General features: G+C 44.6%; 1 protein-coding gene and 1 pseudogene across 2 annotated transcripts in view; one reads left to right on the forward strand and one right to left on the reverse strand.

The window, feature by feature from the left end:
* Positions 1 to 236: 236 nt before the first annotated feature.
* Positions 237 to 20,329, reverse strand: part of MTHFD1L (methylenetetrahydrofolate dehydrogenase (NADP+ dependent) 1 like) — a 180,927-nt gene continuing 160,834 nt past the window's right edge. For both annotated transcript variants that reach the window (XM_036072982.2, XM_078054574.1), the window contains 2 exons: positions 5,146 to 5,266; positions 237 to 602 (listed from right to left, as the gene is read on the reverse strand). In XM_036072982.2, coding sequence (XP_035928875.2) covers positions 5,177 to 5,266 — 90 coding nt within the window. In that variant the 3' untranslated portion in view covers positions 237 to 602; positions 5,146 to 5,176. The remainder of the gene's footprint in view (positions 603 to 5,145; positions 5,267 to 20,329) is intronic.
* Positions 8,433 to 10,311, forward strand: LOC118523414 (RNA transcription, translation and transport factor protein pseudogene; annotated as a pseudogene).

Here is a 20,329-nt window from a genome sequence, read left to right on the forward strand (position 1 = left end):
ATAAAATGTACTTTGTTTTCCAGGGTATTACAACTCTCTGGCAGTCAGAAGATTTTACAACGGACCAGATATTTCTGTGTGTGTGTGTGTGTGTGTATATGTGTGTGTGTGTGATTTCTTTGTTAGGTTTCCAAAGCCCTTCCCAATTTTCCAGAAGATTGGTGTCCGGTCACAACCCCAGAGTGAACAGTTACCTCTAGAGAGCAGAGTCTTATCTGGCATGGAAAACTTGCTGGTTGGTTTTCTAGATACATGTTTATTTGCAGTCCAAAGACAAAATAGAAAACTCCAGAGTGGAAAATGCTACCTTTTAGTTCACACTTTTTTAATCCTTCTATCCCCATAAAAAACTTTCTGAAGTGTAAGCAGTGGGAAATAATGTAAACTCTGCAGAAACGGAAAATAAATTAGTTTCTTTCAAACTCGGTGGAGGTCCTTTTTACTGGACACTGTCCTCGGTTGCACACAGAATTCAGTCTTGAACAAAGAATAAATCTTTGGCCTATTTCCCCATTTCTCCCACGTTGCGTAAGAGGCATATTTCTAGTCCACTTTCTTCTCCAACGGCAGCAAAAAGGCAAGGAATAGTCTGTTTCCCGAGCCTGGAAGACAAAAACATGTTTCCGGGGTTGAAGAACAGCTTTTTACCCTGTGGTGTTAAACTGTTAATAGGGCTCTAAAAAGCCGGAGACTGAAAGAAAATTCAACAGCAGATAAGTGATTCTCTTCACAAGACGAGGCCGAGGCCAGGATCCCTGTTTGGAATCTTTTTACCTGAGAGCCGTGGAAAATCCGATGCTGCACCGCCCTGTGACCGCGTCCGCGTAGATACTGCCGGCAGCGATCGGAACCCCCTAGAAGATCAGGCAGAAATCCCAAAATTCTAAATTTGGGCTCTCAGTCTCTCAGAGCCTGCTGAGTGAGAACACTCAGGATTTTAGATTAAGGATCCTGTTGCCTCGGATTTCGGTTTCTCTTTTATGGTCGGCACAGAAAGCGAGGTCTGAAAAATGCATTTAGGGCGTGAATGGAAGGGAGGAGATCTGGCCCTTCTTACTGATGTTAAAGCTTTGCTGTTTTCTCTCAAAGAATATTAAGACTCTCGGATGCTGCTGGAGCCTGCCATCTTTTCCGAAATAGAAGTGATCAAACTACATTTTAGAAAGAACAAACAAAGCAAACACCTCAGTTCCAGAAAATATGTGGCCACCACTGCAGAAGAAATGTAAAGGCAGGTATTGGGCCTTTAATCTGAATTTATACATGCAAGAATTTATCTGTGGGGCCAGGAGTTCACACTTGGCTGGAATACAGCGAGTCGGCCTCCCACAGATGAGGGAGGGGTCTGGAGCCAGAAGGATGCTTGCTTAGCTTCAGAAGAGAAGACAGGGATGAAGACAGGGGACCAGGAACTTGGAATACCCCCCTAGCATCTGACTCAAGTCAGGGAAGTAAACAGAAAACAAGTACTGCAAGCATAATCATCATTAACAAAAAGGAAATATTTTTTTTTTTTTTTTTTAAAGATTTTATTTATTTATTTGAGAGAGAGAGAGAATGAGAGAGAGCACATGAGAGGGGGGAGGGTCAGAGGGAGAAGCAGACTCCCTGCCGAGCAGGGAGCCCGATGCGGGACTCGATCCAGGGACTCCAGGATCATGACCTGAGCCGAAGGCAGTCGCTTAACCAACTGAGCCACCCAGGCGCCCCAAAAAAGGAAATATTTTTGAGGTGAGGAAGGGAGGTTTGCCTGGTGTAGCCCCCGACCCCCCACCCAGAGAGGGGGCCGGCCTCATTCAGTTGCTCTGGTGCTGCTCCTTTACCTGAGGTTCAGTGACTCCTGTGGAGGAAGGTGGGGGGTGGTGCTCCGTGGACTGGAAATAACCCAAGGAGGGCAAGTCTGGAAAGACCTTCCAAACTTGAGATGCGTGGTGGAAGACCAGCTGATTAGCCACGTGACCTCAGTATCCAGTGGTTTTGTGTTTAAAGGGGCTTAGAGTAGGTGGTTCCATGTTTTAAGAAAAGGCAGAGTGTTGGCAGAAGTACAGAAAGTCTGAATATAGATTTTACGAATTGGAAAGGCAATAGCTACGGTGAGAATTTAAAACGGAATCAGCTGTTCAGTGTTATCCCGTTATTCAGAAAACCAAAACCAGTTTCAGAATTTTATGAAGACAGAATATATGAAACATTCTATCTTGGTATGGGACTGATAAGTAATCAAAGAGTGCCCAGACAAGTTTCTTTTCTTCTTCTTTTTTTGGGGGGTGGGGGAGGAGCGAGAGAGAGAGAGAGAGAGACAGTGTGTGAGCTGGAGCAGGGACAGAGGGAGGGAGAATCTTTTTTTTTTTTTTTAAAGATTTTATTTATTTATTTGACAGAGAGAGACACAGCGAGAGAGGGAACACAAGCAGGGGGAGTGGGAGAGGGAGAAGCAGGCTTCCCGCAGAGCAGGAAGCCCAATGCAGGGCTCGATCCCAGGACCCTGGGATCATGACCTGAGCCGAAGGCAGATGCTTAACGACTGAACCACCCAGGCACCCAAGGGAGGGAGAATCTTAATCAGGCTCCATACCCAGGGCGAAGCCCAACTTGGGGCTCGATCTCAGTACCCTGAGATCATAACCTGAGCCGAAATCCAGTTGGATGCTAACTGACTGAGCCACTCAGGCGTCCCCACAAAGAGTTAAGAACTTCCCACCTATTAAGCTTCCAAATATTCTATTTCAGTTAGACAGATGTCAATGAGATGGTAAAGACAGGATGGATGATCTAGTCCCCAGCAGCTTTTATTTAAGTGGCTTGGGCTTCCAACTGTGTACTCCAAGGATGGCTCGGGATGATGCACTCACTGACCTTTTTCTTGGAGCATAATGGTGATCAACACTTTTTGAGCGGTTCCTTGGAAAGATAGTTTCAATGAGCACTGAGTGTTATATGTAAGTGATGAATCACTGAATTCTATTCCAGAAACCAATATTGCATTGTATGTTCACTAACTAAAATTTAAATTAAAAAAAAAAAAAAAAGAAAACCCAAAGCACAGAGCCCAGGTGCTCCCCTTGGGAGCCCCGAAACCTTGTGGTTTATAAACTGGGGATGACAAACCCTGCCCATAGAAGTGCTGGGCAGCAACCACACTCGAGATGAATTTATGATTATTAAATATCATCGAACATTTCTGCTCTAAAGGCAGTTGTTCAAGGAAGAAATGAGCTTCAAGAAAAACCTTTTTTGGTAAATACCTAACATCTAGAGCAGGACTAGAGTCAGTCTGATGCTGTACTCAGCCTAACTGCACATGGGGATGAAGGGAGTATCTGAATTCTTCAGGAAATCCGCCAGACTTTATTGTGTCCACTTGAAACCCGCTGAGACTCAGAAGTATGATAAAGGTTCAGGATGAGATACCAAAAGGGGAGGGGAAAAAATCAGAACCAAAGACTGAAGAGTAATGTGGCAGGGCCCGTTCCACTGGGACAAACAACTTATTCTAATTAGCTCTGTTTGGTGCTGTCCAGAAGAATGAATCAGGCCCTTTTTCTGACAACAGTGAAAGCACCACAGGGGAGCCCTGGAAAGCAGCAAGAACTCTGGTGACTTCTTGGCATCTCCTGTTCATATTAAGTCTCATGCGATTTCCTAGAGGGTGAGGTGAGCAGGAAAGGAGAGAAACAGACATCAGCAAGTGCAGTCTCCCACGTGGTAGGCGTCGGCAGCAGGTGCCCCAAAGCCCACTGCAGCCGAGCGCACGGAACCATCTGGAGTCTGACCGCTATGGGACATCTCCTCTTCCGATGCCCAAATTTGTCTAAGTTGACTGTCATCCGAATGTTCACATTTTTATATTTTGTACTTTTAATAACCACAGACCTTTGGCTGTTAGTAGAGGTGGTCCCTGACTGCCGTATGCGTGAGGGCACAGGAAACAGACTGTTTGTGGGGTCATTATACTGAGGAGTCCAGGGGGGGCCTGGGTGGCTCAGTCGGTTAATTTCTCAGGTCATGATCCTCGGGTCCTGGGATCGAGTCCCGCATCGGGCTCCTTGCTCAGCGGGGAGCCTGCTTCTCCCTCTGCCTGCCGCTCCCCCTGCTTGTGCTGTCTTGCTCTCTCTCTCATATAAATAAATAAAATCTTAAAAAACAGCAACAACAACAACAACAACAACAAAAAACAGCAAAAAATACATTGAGGAGTTCCGGAGAAGGAACGTTTGCTTTGTATAGTGGTTTTCTCCTGCAACACCGGATCCATTTTCAGTTGTGCATGCAAGGGTCAAGTGATGGGTTTTGAACGACTGCCCAGCAAGCCTAGAAATGGGATTGGGCAGTTCACGAAGCAGAAAGGAGCCCTGGATGAATGAGTGGGAAGGGAAAATGACATTCGATGAGAGAGTTCAGCGAGAGATAGCCCTATTATACTTGGACGAAAAAGAGCTTGGACAAAGTCATAGCTTTTAATACCCAAATAAGTATCTTTTGTTATACAAAAAAAAAAAAAAATCACCCGGTGATCCCAAAGTTATAGGTCTGCTCAAATAACTGGTTACCATCTTCTAGAACGGGCCAAAGTTCACTTACTCTGTGACTGAGATGCAAAGGGCATCCTTTGGTTTGGGCATCAAGGATGGGGTGAGAGAGAGTGAGCAGGTCCTGGTGGAGCCTCGGCATCTGTGTTGATTAGCTGTGCGACTTGAGCACGCTGCTGGCCTTCCTGGGCCAGAGTTTTCGTGGTGCCGAAATGAAACTGCTCACCTCGCTGGGTTGATGCCAGCATGACGTGGGACAGGGATGGCAGAGCGACTCGTGCCAGCTACGGAAGGAGAGGCAGGGCCAAGCAGGGGAAAGAGCCCCCACAGGGTTCCTTTTTTGTGGCAAGAGATGCCTTAAACAAATCTATACTCAGAGGGGACATGATTTGACTTTCACTGGACAGGAGCCCATCTAACTGTATATCCACGTCTAGGAGTGGCCCAAGCCACAGGCCCTTATTAGGTAGGAATTCACAGTAACCAAGTCAGGAAATTACTTATCAGACCATATTTTGTAGTACATATTAGAAAACCAAAACAAAATAAAACTAAAAAACATTTGGCAGGGAAGGCGGGGGGGAGAAAAAAACCAGTAGAAAGCACAGTAGCCTACCTGAATTGGGTCCTGTGGAAGTTGGGTTCATTTAGAATAAGCCTTTAACTTGCTCTGTTTCTGTATCAAGATCTATATCATAGAAGCAGGGCCGGGTGGGCAGTCCCGGCATGGTGCTCATCTAGAGGAGAAAACAGAACATGAGCCATTAGCAGATGCTGCCAAGCGATCACTCCGAACACGGTACATCTAATGACCAGACATAATTCAATTCAGCCTCCCGTAACTTTAGGTCCTATATACCTGTAGCTCTCTAAATTCACCATCTGCTATTTCAATCTTTGTTTAGGAAATGAAACAGAAAAGGCAGATGTCAGCTTCCTGAAAATGGAGACCACTTACCTCCCCCCACGGCCCCACAGCACATCATAGCTCCGAGACTGATTTTCAAACGCTTTCTTTCTAAATGACAGCTTTAAAAAAGTTGAGCCCCTTTGCTTGAAGGGGCCAGCGGGGGTGGGTTAAGTGGACAATAGCCTTCTCCTCACCCCCAAGACACGTTTTTGTAAAATCTACAGCTCTCGGAGGACAGTTTGGGACCAGCTGCTCTGCCCTGCCGTAAGAACAGTAACTGATGTTTGCTGACCGCTTACTACGCACCAGATGCTGTGCCAAGTTTCCCTTTTTTGACCCTCCCGACAACCCTGTGAGGTAGGTACTTTTATTATCTCCATGCTACGAGGAAGGACACGGAGGTTTACGGAGGTTAAGCCACTTGCCCGAGGTCACACAGGTAATAAGTAGCAAAATGGGAAATTGGACTCCAGGCCTATAACCTCAAAGGACTCATTGAACCACCACCACGACCGCTGGGGCACTCTGGGGGTTATGGGTTTTACACGGATAACTTAATTAAGTCCCCCGCCACCCTGAGAGGTGGGTACTAATTTCAGCCCCACTTTCTGGATAGCACAGAGCACATTCAGGCACCAAGGCATGTGCTCAAGGACATCCAGCAAGTCGGTGGGGGAGACCTGATTAAAACCAGGCCCCCACTCCTCACTGCTTTGCTGCAGTGTGTGCAGATCAGTTTATCAAAGTGCGTCTCTGCCCACTTGCACCAGAAACCCTTGGTGTCCTGGGGAAAACTGCTGATTCCCCCGGTGACTCACACATTAAAACACGGTCTAGGACCTACATTGTGAGGCTCCTGGATGATCTACTCTTTATTGATTATTTTAGTATTTCCTACTATGCTTTAATATTGCACTTTGCACAAAAAGGATGCTTGTAAAGCAATGTTGCATGCAGTCGTGTGGAAGAAAGACACCTGGCACTGTGCTTAGCTTCGCTCTTCTTCGAGGATTAAGTGCTGTGTCTTGCAAAACTCCTGCCTGTCCTGGCCGGAGAACATTCTAGTGAGATGAGGCTGTGAAACAGCTAGCACTTACAGCTCCACGGTCTGCCCACTTCTTCCCACCTGCAACAGAGCTCAGCTCTCTCACTTGCTTCGGCACCGACTTGGCATTTCCCCCTCTGCTGTGCGCCGCCCCCCCCCCCACACCCGACCCGTCCACGATGCTCTTCTCGTACATGGGTCTGTGGACCAGGAGCAGCAGTATCACTGGCAGCCTGTTTGAAATCTCAAATCTCAGAACCTGCCTCAGGCCTGCTGAATCAGAATCTGCAATTTTAGCAATTCCCACGTGATTCGTGTGCATGTGACCGCTTGAGACTCGCCGCTTGGACAACGTGGCCGAGGAGGCCTCCTTTCGCACTGGCAAGGGGGCTCCCCCGGTAGAGGCGGTGAGGAGGAAGGGGACCGGAAAGCCCGCTGCACCCCTGACAGCCGTAGGTGGGGGACATCTGTGCACCCGTTGGCCTCCCTAACCACCTGCTCCCCGAGAGCGTGGTGAGGGGGCCACGGGGTACGCTCTCCCACTGTGAGGCACGGCTAGGTCCTGTCTTGCTAATTGCACAGGACGGTACTTTAGGTATATTATGGGCTAAAAAGGCTTCTGAGGCCTGCTGGAATATAGCTACCATTTGTAACGTGTCTTGGAGAAAACGTGCTCTGCGTTCCAAACAATTAACTGCAAATAAAGTTTCGGCACACAGCCTGCTTGTGCGGGGGGGCGGGGGGTACGACTTCCTGTGTTTTCAGACTTCACTTATGTGGACGGCTACTTAGCCCTGTTAAGTTATGTTCCTAGCAGAGCAGCGACATTTTTCTCTGGTTACTACAGTGGCTGCACATAACCGAGGGACCCCAGAAAGAAGCCCACGCTTACTCTTCTGGCCCTGGGACCCCAAACACAAGGCCATTGGTGGCAACTGCTGCCATTTCTTCCCCAGTTGCCTGTGTATAACCCACAGCGGTACTTTATAGCAGTTTCCCTGCCTGACTACATTCTGACGTGGGCATGTGGCGATGCTGTCATAATGTGTGTGTGGGGGGGCGGGGGGCGTGGATTTGGGAAAAGGAACCAGCATCTTGTAGTAGAAGAAATGTCTGATCACATTCAGCCACAGCCACATTGCCCCATCCCTTGAATCAGCTCTGGGGGTCGAAGGCACATTTAGTTGGAAGAACGTTACCCAGACTTTGCTGCTTTGGGGGCTGCCACGCTATGGGCCCCAGAGCTGACTTTGGTGGGAGGCAGGCCTGCCTCCACACACGGTGAGAAGGCCTAGGAAGAACCCTGTGCATCTCGGCCCGTCCGACCAAAGCCACGGTGGCAGCTTCTACTATAGAGAACACCACTCCCCTGCCTGCTCGTTTATGCTAGTTTTACCGACGTGAAAATTCAACGCTTCATCATTAACTTTTTTAGCTGAGGCAGGACGGAGGCTGACAAAGGGAGAGTGTGGTTCGTGTCGATCCAGGAGCCGGTCTACTGGCTGCAGCAGAGCCGAGCATGCATCTTTTGGTCATTCCGATGCCTTCGGAGCAAAACTGGGAACTAAAAGGAGCCAAGATATTAAATGCTGGGAGGTGTGAAATGTGTTTCCTCTATTTTCAACCCATTTCTCTCAAATGGGGGAAAAGTAGTTCAGTCAGAAGACTCCCACGTTCCTCTCCAATTATGCAATCGTCACTTCCAAGAGTCAGGACCGGCAACAGCAGACAGGAAAGCACACAGAGTCTGAAGAGCCAAGGGACTCCCTGCCCCGTGGACAGAGAGCCATCCCCCAGTAAATCTCCTTTTAAAATAAAAGTTCTCCTGCTGAGCAGACACAATATGGAATTATGGTAGCAAGACCTAATACACTCACATCAAATTCTCTCCAATAAAAAATTCTGTTATCAAGGGATTGTGGCCCCAGACAAGAGTCAGAACTGCACTATGGGGAAGAAAGACTTTGGACAGCCCTTGGGAGTTGACCTCTGGCCCCACGCCTGGGGTCAGAGGTGATCTGTGTTGACTTTATTTGTATGTCCTCTAAGAAGGCCCCCTGCTTAAAATAACAGGGGAGCCACTAAACTGTACTTACTTGTCACGCTGCATTAATGGATTCTTTCACAAAGGCTGAAAAACATGGGCTTTTGCCCTTCATGACCCCCATTTTAACTACAATGCATCTTCCAAATCTTTACTGATTTCTGGTTAAGCTTATTTTGGAGAAACGATGAGTTCTATGATATAAACATATATTAAACCTAGTTCAAGAGAAAATATTCATATACTTCAAAGTAGTCATTGTAAGTAAAAGAATATTCTCAGCATGAGTAGAAAAATTACTAAAACTTCTGTTTCTTAAAGTGATGGAATCATAATTTCTACTTAGCCAACATATCGTTGTAGTTTTGTTGTATTTGTGTAATTTTTTGACTTCTCCTTCAATCTACTACTTTTCATACTGAATAAATCACCCAGTTTTATTTTGGTTCAGAAACAAGTACTTTTATGCACTATTTTATTCTTGTAGCTCATGATCTGAGGTGGACTCCCTTCTGCACACTTCCTCCCTCCCTCCAAGAGATGATAGAGCACAGTTGATATATATCATCTTGGTTCAAAAATGTAAGAATTGAAAAAGACTGCAATGGTTAACTACATTATGATATAACTTAAATAAAAAGATTCTTATGAAATAATAACTCAAAAATGTACGTTCCTCATTAAGCGAAAGTATTTTCTGAGTTAGAACTATAGTGTCCACTGCTTCTCAACCTTTTGGCTAAGATCAAGCTTAAATACAGTGCCTAGCAATATTAGGCCTCAATAAATACTTTTTAAAATAGATGAGTAAAAATGGAGGATAAATAGGAAATTAGGATAATTAGTGAATTAGGAAACAAACAAAAAGAAACTTTCTTCTCGTCTGTCCTCTCCCGGCCGAAGCCCGGGGGACCAGAGCGAGACGCGGGGACCATGGTCGACACAAGCTGACGGCCCTCGACTACCACAACCCGGCTGGCTTCAACTGCAAAGATGAAAGAGAATTTAGAAACTTTATTGTTTGGCTTGAGGACCAGAAAATCAGACACTACAAGACTGAAGACAGAGGTAATTTAAGAAACATCCACAGCAGTGACTGGCCCAAGTTCTTTGAAAAGTATCTCAAAGATGTTAACTGTCCTTTCAAGATTCAAGATTGACAAGAAGCAATTGACTGGCTTCTTGGTTTAGCTGTTAGACTTGAACATGGAGATAATGCTGAAAAATACAAGGACTTGGTACCTGGTAATACAAAAAATGCTGACAATGCAGCTAAAAATGCAGAGCCATTGATCAACTTGGATGTAACTAATCACGATTTTAAGGCTGGTGTAATGGCTTTGGCCGACCTTCTTCAGATTCAGCGCCATGATGATTACCTGGTAATGCTTAAGGCAATTCGCATTTTGGTCCGGGAGCGCCTGAGCCAGGATGCAGTTGTTAAAGCAAATCAAACGAAAGAGGGCTTGCCTGTTGCTTTAGACAAACATATTCTTGGTTTTGACACGGGAGATGCAGTTCTTAATGAAGCTGCTCAAATTCTGCGATTGCTGCACATAGAAGAGCTCAGAGAGCCACGGACAAAAATTCATGAAGCCATAGTAGCTGTTCAGGCACTTATTGCTGATCCAAAGACCACAGACTGGGGAAAGTTGGAAGATGAACATTTTAGGATTTCAGCTTCTCATCTACTTAATACAATTGGGAACCATGTACGCTCTGGCATGTGTTTGGAAATCGAATGTCACATTTTCAAGGGAAGAATCCTAGAAAATTGACTATGTTCTCGAGATTTACCATCACTGGTTTTTCTTTAATAAAGTTCAGGAAAGTGGAAGAAAAAAAAAGAAACTTTCTTGAGGATGGGGCTTTTTCTTTGTTTCTTCCCTTCTTCTTTGAATACGAAATAAGCTACTCTAAGATGATGTGTAAGGAAAAATGGCCAAGTATAGATGTCCAATGACTGAAAGAGAAGGATATGAAAAATCATTCTAATAAAAACAGATATTGCTGCTACCACTGGAATTTCCATTTGCCTGACTTAGCAGAGAGGGATGTTCTGGGATTTCTTCCTGGGCAGTTAGGTAACATTCACCTGCACAGCTTGTGACCACATTCCAAAGGCGATCTCTGGTTACTGGCTAGCGATACTCTTGAGAGCATGGGGGTGTGTCCTGTTGGAGTGCCCTTATCTTTCCTGGTGGCTGATGAGGTCCTGTTCCTGTGTGAAGGGACGTGGTGATGTTTCATTCAACTCAGCAACCTTTGCTGAGGGCTCACTATGGGGACACGAAGGTGACCAGGACCTGGTCCCCGCTTCCAGATGGACAGACCAATAAAGCAGTCCACTGGGCTATTTGGACCAAGTCACCTTACTTTTTTGGTTAAAAAAAATTTTTTTTCATTCTATGATTTTTATATAACAAGAATTTATGTAATAAATTCTTAACTTACGACTTTCTAAGACTAAGTCCTGTTCGATTATTATAAACATTACCACATTGTGCTCACATATCGTGTCAGTATTACACAGCTGAGATTATTCTGATTTATGTCAATGGCCTTGAATGAAAGAATGAGTAAGCACAGTTACTCTTCTCATCTTCTGTGAGGGATGATTATCATTTTCTTTTAGTGGTAGGAAGCTAGTCCCTAACTAACTTTTCTTTCCATTTATAAAAATCTACTTAAAAAAATATTTTAAACATAAAAGTAAAAAACAGTAGAAGTAAAAGGCAGAGTCCTCCTGTCCTTATAAGCTTCCCAGACGGAAGCCCTGTAAACAATTTGTCAACTCCTGGGTAAGTTTCTCTTCCTATTCAAGCCACGTGTCTGTATAACGTATACTTCGATCATTTTGTACAGAAATCGGATAATTCCACGTGGACAATTCTGAAATCTGATTTTCAGGGAGATTAACATTGAAAAGAGGTAACTGGTAAAACTCCCCCTAAACAAGGGAATGCTTGCCGGCGTGTGTGAGTCAAGAGTTGTCACTAACACATTCAATGCGTGAGGTCCACGGGCCTGCCTTTTGGAGAAGGAGAGATGGCAGGAGTCCTTTTAGAGAGAAACAAAGATAAATGTGATGCAGGGTCTGACTGACCAGACGTACACAAAGGAAATGAAGAAATTTTGCAACTTTTTTGCAGTGCCTCAAGCATCAGCTAAAAAATTCACATGTTTTATAAAGGACTAACAGTTTGGAGTTGAAAGACTTTGAGAAGTCTCCCCCCACTCCAGAATTTTTTCCTTTATTTGTTCTGATTGTAGGGATGGTACTCCTTAGTCCGCTTTTATCTGTGGTTATCGGGAACGCCCTCACGTTGGCTTGCTCAGTAAGACAACGTCCTTCCAGTCCCCGTGCCTGGAAGCTCAGGGGCGGCACACTGAAGGCTCGGCTGGGTCCTGCAGCCCCCAGGTTTCTCTCTGCTGTCCTCTGGGTGTTGGCCTCATCCTCAGGCTTCCTGCTGTGTGGGCAGCTCTAGGCCAAAGACTCATACCCCAAGACATCCAAGCAAGTAAGAATGTCTTCTTCTTCTTTTTTTTTTTTTTTCTGGATTTCTTTCTTTTATTTATCAATTTCAAATTAATAACTTGGTGCCCTGGCAACTCCAATGGTAACACCTCTAGTGCCATATACCTATCAGCACTTAACATGCACCGTATCCCAGTACTTCCTACAACCCTCCAAGGCCAGTGTTACCCTGCTATTATCCCCACTTTGCACATAAGGAAAACAAGACGTGGAAACGCATGATCATGTGCCTCAAATCACAGAGCCCAGACCTGATGGAGCTGGAATTCAAATGCAGTGTGACTCCCGAGAGCCGGCCCTACCCATAACCACGGAGCACTACGCCGCCGCTGTCATGGCACTGAGTTCACTGCCCCTGGGTGGCAGTTAAGTGTGCCGGAGCCCCAGAGGGCGGGAGGGTCTCCCCACGGCTGGATATCGACCCGTCTTATCAAGCTACTGACTTCTCAGCTACGGCATTCAGGTAAATAAATTTACATGGATTTGTAAAGTAAACTCAGCTACTTTACAACTTTAGCCTGGATTCCTTCTAAACTATAACATTTATTTAAGGACATGTTACATGGCTTGTGCTTGGGGTCGTATCTTTCCAAATTACATCTTAAAAATCTAGTCAGAGCAGTTAGCAGTGAGTAAATACCTTATGACTGTTAAAAAAAAAAAAAATCTCCAAAATGATACACATACAACAACACCAAGAGTTTTTTTCTTAAAAATAACAGGCTTGCTACTCTTTAAAGATCCTCTGTGAGACATGGATTATTTACTCCCCTCTGAAACGTGTAAATACCATAATCCACTGAAATAAATGAAGAGCCACATCAATTTTTTACTTAAAAATTTCAGGGAAACTATTTCATAACTATGTTTGGAATTTGTTCTGGTAACTAATTTTAGAGGGACGGCAAAATCTAAAATAGACAAATCTAAAACAATGCTAACCTTGGACCAACCAGTTGGTTTCTCTGTCACTTACAGGCCTTTGTTTTTATTCATTACCAAAAAGATCCATGAAAGCCACACTTACACAGATGCAGCAACGGGCTCTAGGCAGTCGTGTGGCCTTCCCTGGGGCCCATGAGGACAGGAATCACCAGTGCAAAGGCTCTCAGGGGACGTGAGGGGGTGGGGCGGCAGTAACCCACTCAGGACCAAGCTGTGGTGGGACAGGCTCCACGCCTGTAGGACTTGTGTGTCCTTGAGTGAGTTACTTCACTGAGCCTTGGTTCCTTACCTGGAAATACAGTCTGAGTATCAAAATATCTACATTACAGGGTCTATTTCAAAACTCAAACGAGGTGAAGAAAGGATCCTAGTTTAGTGCTTCACCCACAATCGATGCTACTATCATTTTATTACAGAATGGACAACCGTAACTGTGTCTTGAAGGGAGTGTGTTGTAAGTTACTTATGGTAGACACGGGAAAAGGAAATTTGAAAACAATTCTGATCTAGGATGAATTATAGATTTCTTTTCTAAGAAAAAAATGTTCGGTGGTCTGGTGAGATTCTCCCCTAACTTTTCTGGCCCTACAAACAATTTTAAAAGCCAGGCTTTCTGATCTTCCTACTTATGGTAATCAAATCTGAAGCTAACCCCACAACAGTCCAGCCCTAAAGTACTCAAGCAAACAGGGACTGCTCTTACTGAGGACAAATCTTTTCCAAGGAGAAGCCTCTAGAAGCGTGATGATGACCGGAAAGCAGGCGTGGCTCTAACCTGGGCTGAGTGGGGAGGAGATGAAGACCCCTGTGTGTGGGGGGCAGGGGCATGTTCGGTCATCAGCCAGCTGCCGGACAAGTGGCAAGCCGCGAGCACCCCCAGCAGCGCTGGCAAAACAAACCAACTGAATAATGCTTCACCGTTTGGAAACTTGATATTAAGTAATCAAATTCTGGTTTCTGGGAAGCTCGTCATCTGAAAATTAACTGAGATGTTCTGGGCATGGATTTCATCCCAAGGTCCTAATGGCAATTAAATCATTATTCTGTAACCTACTTAAAGGGGAGAGAAGAGGCAGGGGAAGGGGAGAACCGGAAGGAGGAAGGCAGGAGTGGGGGATGAAAACTGCTTTTACTTAGCTGATCTGCTCTTTCTCCCCAAGGTGCTTGTTACAGCGACAGAGCTGCCCCATCATTTACTCTTTCCCTTTCGTCTTCGCCCAGCCTGGCCCCTCCGACCCCTGCGGAGCTCCTCCCCAGGGATAAGAAGCTCCTGCAGCAGGAACACATGCCAAGATGGAGGGAAATGGTACCCATTTCTTTAATGTCTCCTTTATGCTGCTCTTGGGACCGAGGCAGAGCGGTGGTCCAGGGAGCCTGCCCGGAGGAGAGCAGTGGGAGCTGCCTCCTCCAAGGCTCTACCATGCCACCTAATTTAACTATTTTAAATACTAGAGTTCTACTTTGTTCTGCAATGTTTTTTGTAAGGGGGTTCAGATCAGCTGCTGGGGAGGGCCCAGGACCTCAGACGGGGTCTCCGTAAGGCACATGATGGACTGAATTATGCACCCCCCCCCCCAAGTGGTGAAGTCCTCCGCTCCAACAGGACGAGATGGAGCCAGGGCTTTGAGTAAATGAGGTCCTAAGAGCTGGGCCCCGATCCGATAGGACTGGTGTCCCTGTAAGAGGAAGAGCCACCAGACACATGCACACATAGGGAAGGCTCTGTGAGGACGAGGCTACCCGGAAGCCAAGGAGAGGGGCCTCAGGAGAAGCCAACCTTCAGACACCTTGGTCTTGGACTTCTGGCCTCCAGAGCTGTGAGGAAATAACCCCTGCTGCTCCACCCCCCCCCCCCCCCCGGTCCGTGGTACTTTGTGGTGGTGGCCCAAGCGAGCGGACACACCGTCCTTATGCGGGTAATTCCTTCCCTGACACCCTTTCCTGCAGGTCAACAGAACATGTTTTTCTTCTGTCACTTTCCCCGATGCCTGGACTGAAAGAGTCCTAACTCCGCTCCTCGCCAAGGCTTCTCTGAACGGAACCTTTTTTCTCATGGCAGGGCCAGACGATAATTACAGGACTGTGGGTGTGTGGGTGCAACCAGCCGCCCCTCCTGGATTTCTCCCCTCCCTCTTCACCCCTGATCCCCGGGGCCTCTAACACTTGGGGGCACAGCAGCTGCCCAGACCTGCTTCCTCTGGGTTAACGCCCTGGAAGAAATAGAACACTGTGGACCACTTACCCGCATCATTCACCATTCCCGGCCCTCCCCCTTCTGTTTCTCACACAGAGAATGAATACATTCAAAACAAGGCAACAAGCTAACAGAGCACGATGGCAGATGCTCTTCGTTTAAATTTAATTTTTATCAAAGTGAATCATGTACATGGCTTCAAAGGTCACATGGCTCCTCAAGGCGTCCTGTACGAGGGGACAGTTCCCTGTCTGCCGCTGCCCGCCGGCCCTCCAACGGCCTTCCCACTCCACAGAGGAAGCCTCTCCCCACTCCCAGTTTTGCTTTTTCCTGTTCGCTGCTCTGGATTTTGCAACGTCAGTTATTATCTGTTGGCTTTCTCCGACCGAAGATGAGGACTTAGTTCTGACATCCTACCACTCGCGCTCCCCTCCCCTCCTCTTTCCCTCTCTCAAAGGCACACCTATCATTACCTCCGGTGAGGTCAGGATTTACTGGGCTATAAATATGACCCGGAGTGAGGCCACCACACGTATTCTGAACACGCTGCCATTCTGGTGCAGCTCCCGCCTCTCCTAGAGTTAGAAACGGTCTTGTATGGTCATGAGCTCAGCTTGCGGCGTGCCCATCACTCACGCACCAGAACCCTGGGACGGCACTCCAGGCCCGCGTCCTGTGGCCAAGCATGACATGAGCCCCCCTGCAGCCTGCCAGTGCCCTCTGTGGCCTTTCCTGCAGCCCAACGAAACCACCGTGTGTGTGTGGGGGTCTCTCTTTGCCACGATCCTGGGGATTCCCTGCTAGTCCTTTCTATTGTCTGTTTCCATTTGCGGAACCCACCTTGTGGTAGATACACCCTCAGGTGACTTCTAGGAACTGCTTCTTCATGCTGAGACCTGTCGCTCGCCCTTAACCAACAGAATATGGTGGAGGTGACGGGATAGCGCTTCGCCTGTCCCGCCTGCTGGCTTTCAGTGAGTACCACGTTATGAACGGGCTGAGAAGGCCACAAAAACCACATGTAGCCTCCAGCTGATGGCCATCGAAAAGCTGGGCCTTCAGTCCTACAACTGCAAGGAGCTCCAATCTGCCAACAACGCTGTGAGAGGAGCGCCACCCTCAGATGAGACCACAGGCCCAGCTGAAGCCATTACTGCAGCCTGAAGGAGAAAACTTCGCTAATCTGTACCTGGACTCCTGATCTACAACCGTGACATAACAAATGTGTATTATTTTCAGTTGGTAAATTTGTGGGAATTTGTTACACAGCATAGAAAATAGAAAATCAACACCTGTATCTTCCTCTTTTAAACACCTTTTCTCTTGTTTTTCTACTTACTGCAACTTTTATTTTATTATTATTTATTAGAGAGAGAGTGTGTGTGCACGTGTGCGTGGGGGGCGGATAGTGAGGGGCAGAGGGAAAGGGAGACAGAGAATCTCAAGCAGCCTCCATGCTCAGCACGGAGCCCTACGAAGGGCTCGATCCCACGACCCAGAGATCATGACCTGAGCCGGAATCAAGAGTTGGATGCTTAACTGACTGAGCCACCCAGGCGACCCACCGCAACTTTATTTTAAAAACTGCATTATTTAGTAACTTGGCATACAATAAGCTGCACATGTTCAAGGGTAAAGTTTACGGTATACTATTTGCAAAACAGGCTGCTATAAGCATTTATATACAGATCTTTATATGGGTCTTTATAGGTTTCATTTCTTTTGAGTAAATAATTAGGAAAGGATTTTTTTTTGGTCATATGGTAGGTACATTTAACTTTATTTTTTTTTTTTTTACTTTAATAAACTATCGACTTATTTTCTAAAGGGTAGTGCTGTCATGAATTCCTTCTAGCAGCTTAGGAGAGTTCCAGTTGCTCCACATCCTCACCCATATTTGGTATGGTCAGTCTTTTTAAATTTTTTTAATTTAAATTCTATTAGCCAACATATAGTACATCATTAGTTTCAGATGGAGAGGTCAGTGATTCATCAGTTGCATATAACACCTAGTGCTCATCACATCATGTGTCCTCCTTCATGCCCACTCCCCAACCCACCTCCCCTACAGGAACCCTCAGTTTGTTTCCTAGAGTTAAGAGTCTCTTACGGTTTATCTCCCTCTCTGATTTCTTCCCATTCAGTTTTCCCTTTCTTCCCCTATATAGTCAGTCTCTTTAATTCTAGACATTCTGATAGCCATGTACTGGTATCTCCCTGGGGCTTTCATGTGCATTTCCCTAATTTTCCTGTGCTTATTACCCATATATTTGCCTGGGTAGCAGTATCCATTCAAATCTTTTATTCATTTTTTTAAAGGAGTTGTTTGATTTCTCATTATAGGGTTTTGAGACTTCTTTCTATATTCTGGCTACAAGTCCTTATCAGATAGATGATTTGCAAATGTTCTCTCCCCTCTGTGGCTTATTTAGTTTCCAAATATTTGGGGTTTTTCCAGATGTCTTTCAGTGTCGATTTTTTTTTTCCAGTGTTGATTTCTAAGTTAATTCCATTGTAGTTAGAGAACCTATTTAGTATGATTTGAATCCTTTAAAATTTATTGACACTTAATTTGTGGCCTGGGATACGATCTATCTTGGCAAATATTCTGTGTATGTTTGAAAAGAATGTGTATTCTGTTGTTAGATGGAGTGTTCTATTAATGTCGGCTAGGTCAAGTTGGACTGTGGTATTGTCCAGGTCCTCTATATCTTTATTAATTTTCTGTTTATTTGTTCTGAGGGGTTTTAAAATCTCTCACTATATTTGTGGCTTTGTCGATTTTCCCTTACAGTTTTGCTCCGTGTGTGCTGAAGCTTTGTTATTAGAGACACAAACACATAGGATTATTATGTCCTGCTAATGAAATGGCCCTTTTACAATTATGAAACCACCCTTAATATCCTTGGAAATGTTCTTTGCTCTAGTTCTGTTTTGATACCACTCTAGTTTTCTTCTGATTGCTATTAGCATTTTCCCAGCCCTTTTCTTTCTAAACTACTTATGTCTTTACATTTAACGTGGGTTTCTTGTTATATATTTGAGACTTGCCTTTGTAGTCAATCTGACAACTCTCTGTCATTTAGACTATTTATATTTAATGTGACTATCGATATGGTTGGGTTTAAATCTACTGTCTTGCTATTCTTTTTCTCTTTGTCCATCTGCTCTTTGTTCCTTGTCTCCTCTTTCTCTGCCTTCTTTGGATTGAGTATTTTTAACGATTTCATTTTCTTCTTTGGTTGGTTTATTAACTCCAACTCTTTGCTATATTATTTTAGTGGTTTCCTTAGTGTTTATGCTACACACATTTAATTTTTCACAGTGCACCATCGAGTGATATTACTCTACTTCATATAGGGACCTTGTGCTATTGTGGTCATATATTTTGCTTCTATATATTTTATAAACCCCACATTTCTATTATTTTTGTTTAATACAGTCATTTATCTTTCAAAGAGACTTAAATACTAAGAACAGAAGTCTTTATGTTTACCCATGTGGTTACTATTTCTGGTGCTCTTCAGCCCTTTGAGTAAATCCAGGTTCCTGTCTGGTCTAATTTTCATTCTGCCCGAAGGACTTCTTTCAATATCTCTTATACTTCAGGTTGGCTGGTGATCAATTCTTTCAGCTTTTGCTTATCTAATAAAGGTCCTTATTTCACCATAGTATTTGAAAGACATTTTAACTGGGTAAGGAAACCTAGGTTGAGAATTTTCTTTCAGTGCTTTAAAGATGTCACCCCACTGTCTTCTGGTCTGCATTTTTTCTGACGAGAAACCAGCTGCCAATTTATCTTTTTTTCCTCTGTACATAATGTGTCTTTTATCCTTTGCTTATTTTTATGATTTTCTCTTTATCATTGGCCCTAAGCAATTTTTTATATTAAAAATATTTTTTATTGAGGTATAATTGCCCTATAACTTTATATTAGTTTCAGGTGTACATCATAATGGCTTGATATTTGTATACATTGAGAAATGATCACCACAGAGTCTAGTTAACATCTGTCACCATGAATAGTTAAAACAAAACATTTTTTCTTGTGATGAGAACTTTTAAGACCTACTCTCTTCTCAATGTTCAAATGTGCAATACAGTATTAATTATAGTCATCATGCTGTACACTACATCCTTTGACATGACCTTTTTATAACTGGAAATTTGTACCTTCTGACCCCCTTAAGGGACTTGATTAAGATGTGCCTTGGTGTAATATTCTACATATTTCTTGTATTTGGGGTTTGCTCAGCATCTCAGATCTGTGGGTTTATAGTTTGTGTCAAATTAGGAAAATTTTGGCCATTATGATTATTATTTTTTAAGATTTTATTTATTTATTTGACAGAGACACACAGCGAGAGAGGGAACACAAGCAGGGGGAGTGGGAGAGGGAGAAGCAGGCTTCCCGTGGAGCAGGGAGCCCGATGCGGGGCTCGATCCCAGGACCCTGGGATCATGACCTGAGCCGAAGGCAGATGCTTAACGACTAAGCCACCCAGGCGTCCCTTGGCCATTATTTCTTAAAATATTTTCATTCCTCTTCTTTTTCTCCTGTGGGACTCTAATCATATGTATTTTCCATCACCTGAAATTGTCCCAAAGTTCACTGATGCTCTTTTCACTTTTTTTAGCCTTTTTTGTCTCATTTTAGGTAGTTTCTACTGTTATGTCTTCAAGTTGACTAATCTTTTCTTCTGCAATATCTAATCTGTTATTAATTAGAATATTTTTTTCACCTCAAACACTATAGTTTTTATCTCTAGAAGTCTGATTTGTCATTTTTATGTCTTCTGGCTCCATTTAACATGTTAAGTCTTTCCTCTGGTTTCTTGAACATATATATGGACTACCATCATAATAACTGTTCTAATGTCCCTGTCTACTAATTCTATCATCTGTGTCATTTACAGGTTAATTTTGATTGACTTTTCTCATCATAGGTTGTATTTTCCTACTTGTTTGCATGCCTGGTAATTTTGGACTGGTTGTCAGATATTTGATCTCGTTGGATCCAGGATATTTTTGTATTTTTATATTTAGTTCTGGGACACATTTAGTTACTTAGAAACAAGTTTATCTTCTGGAATTTTGTTTTACAGTGTTGTTGGGTGGGGCCGG

The sequence above is a fragment of the Halichoerus grypus genome, chromosome 9 (genome assembly GCF_964656455.1).
Source record: "Halichoerus grypus chromosome 9, mHalGry1.hap1.1, whole genome shotgun sequence".
Taxonomy (NCBI): Eukaryota; Metazoa; Chordata; class Mammalia; order Carnivora; family Phocidae; genus Halichoerus; species Halichoerus grypus.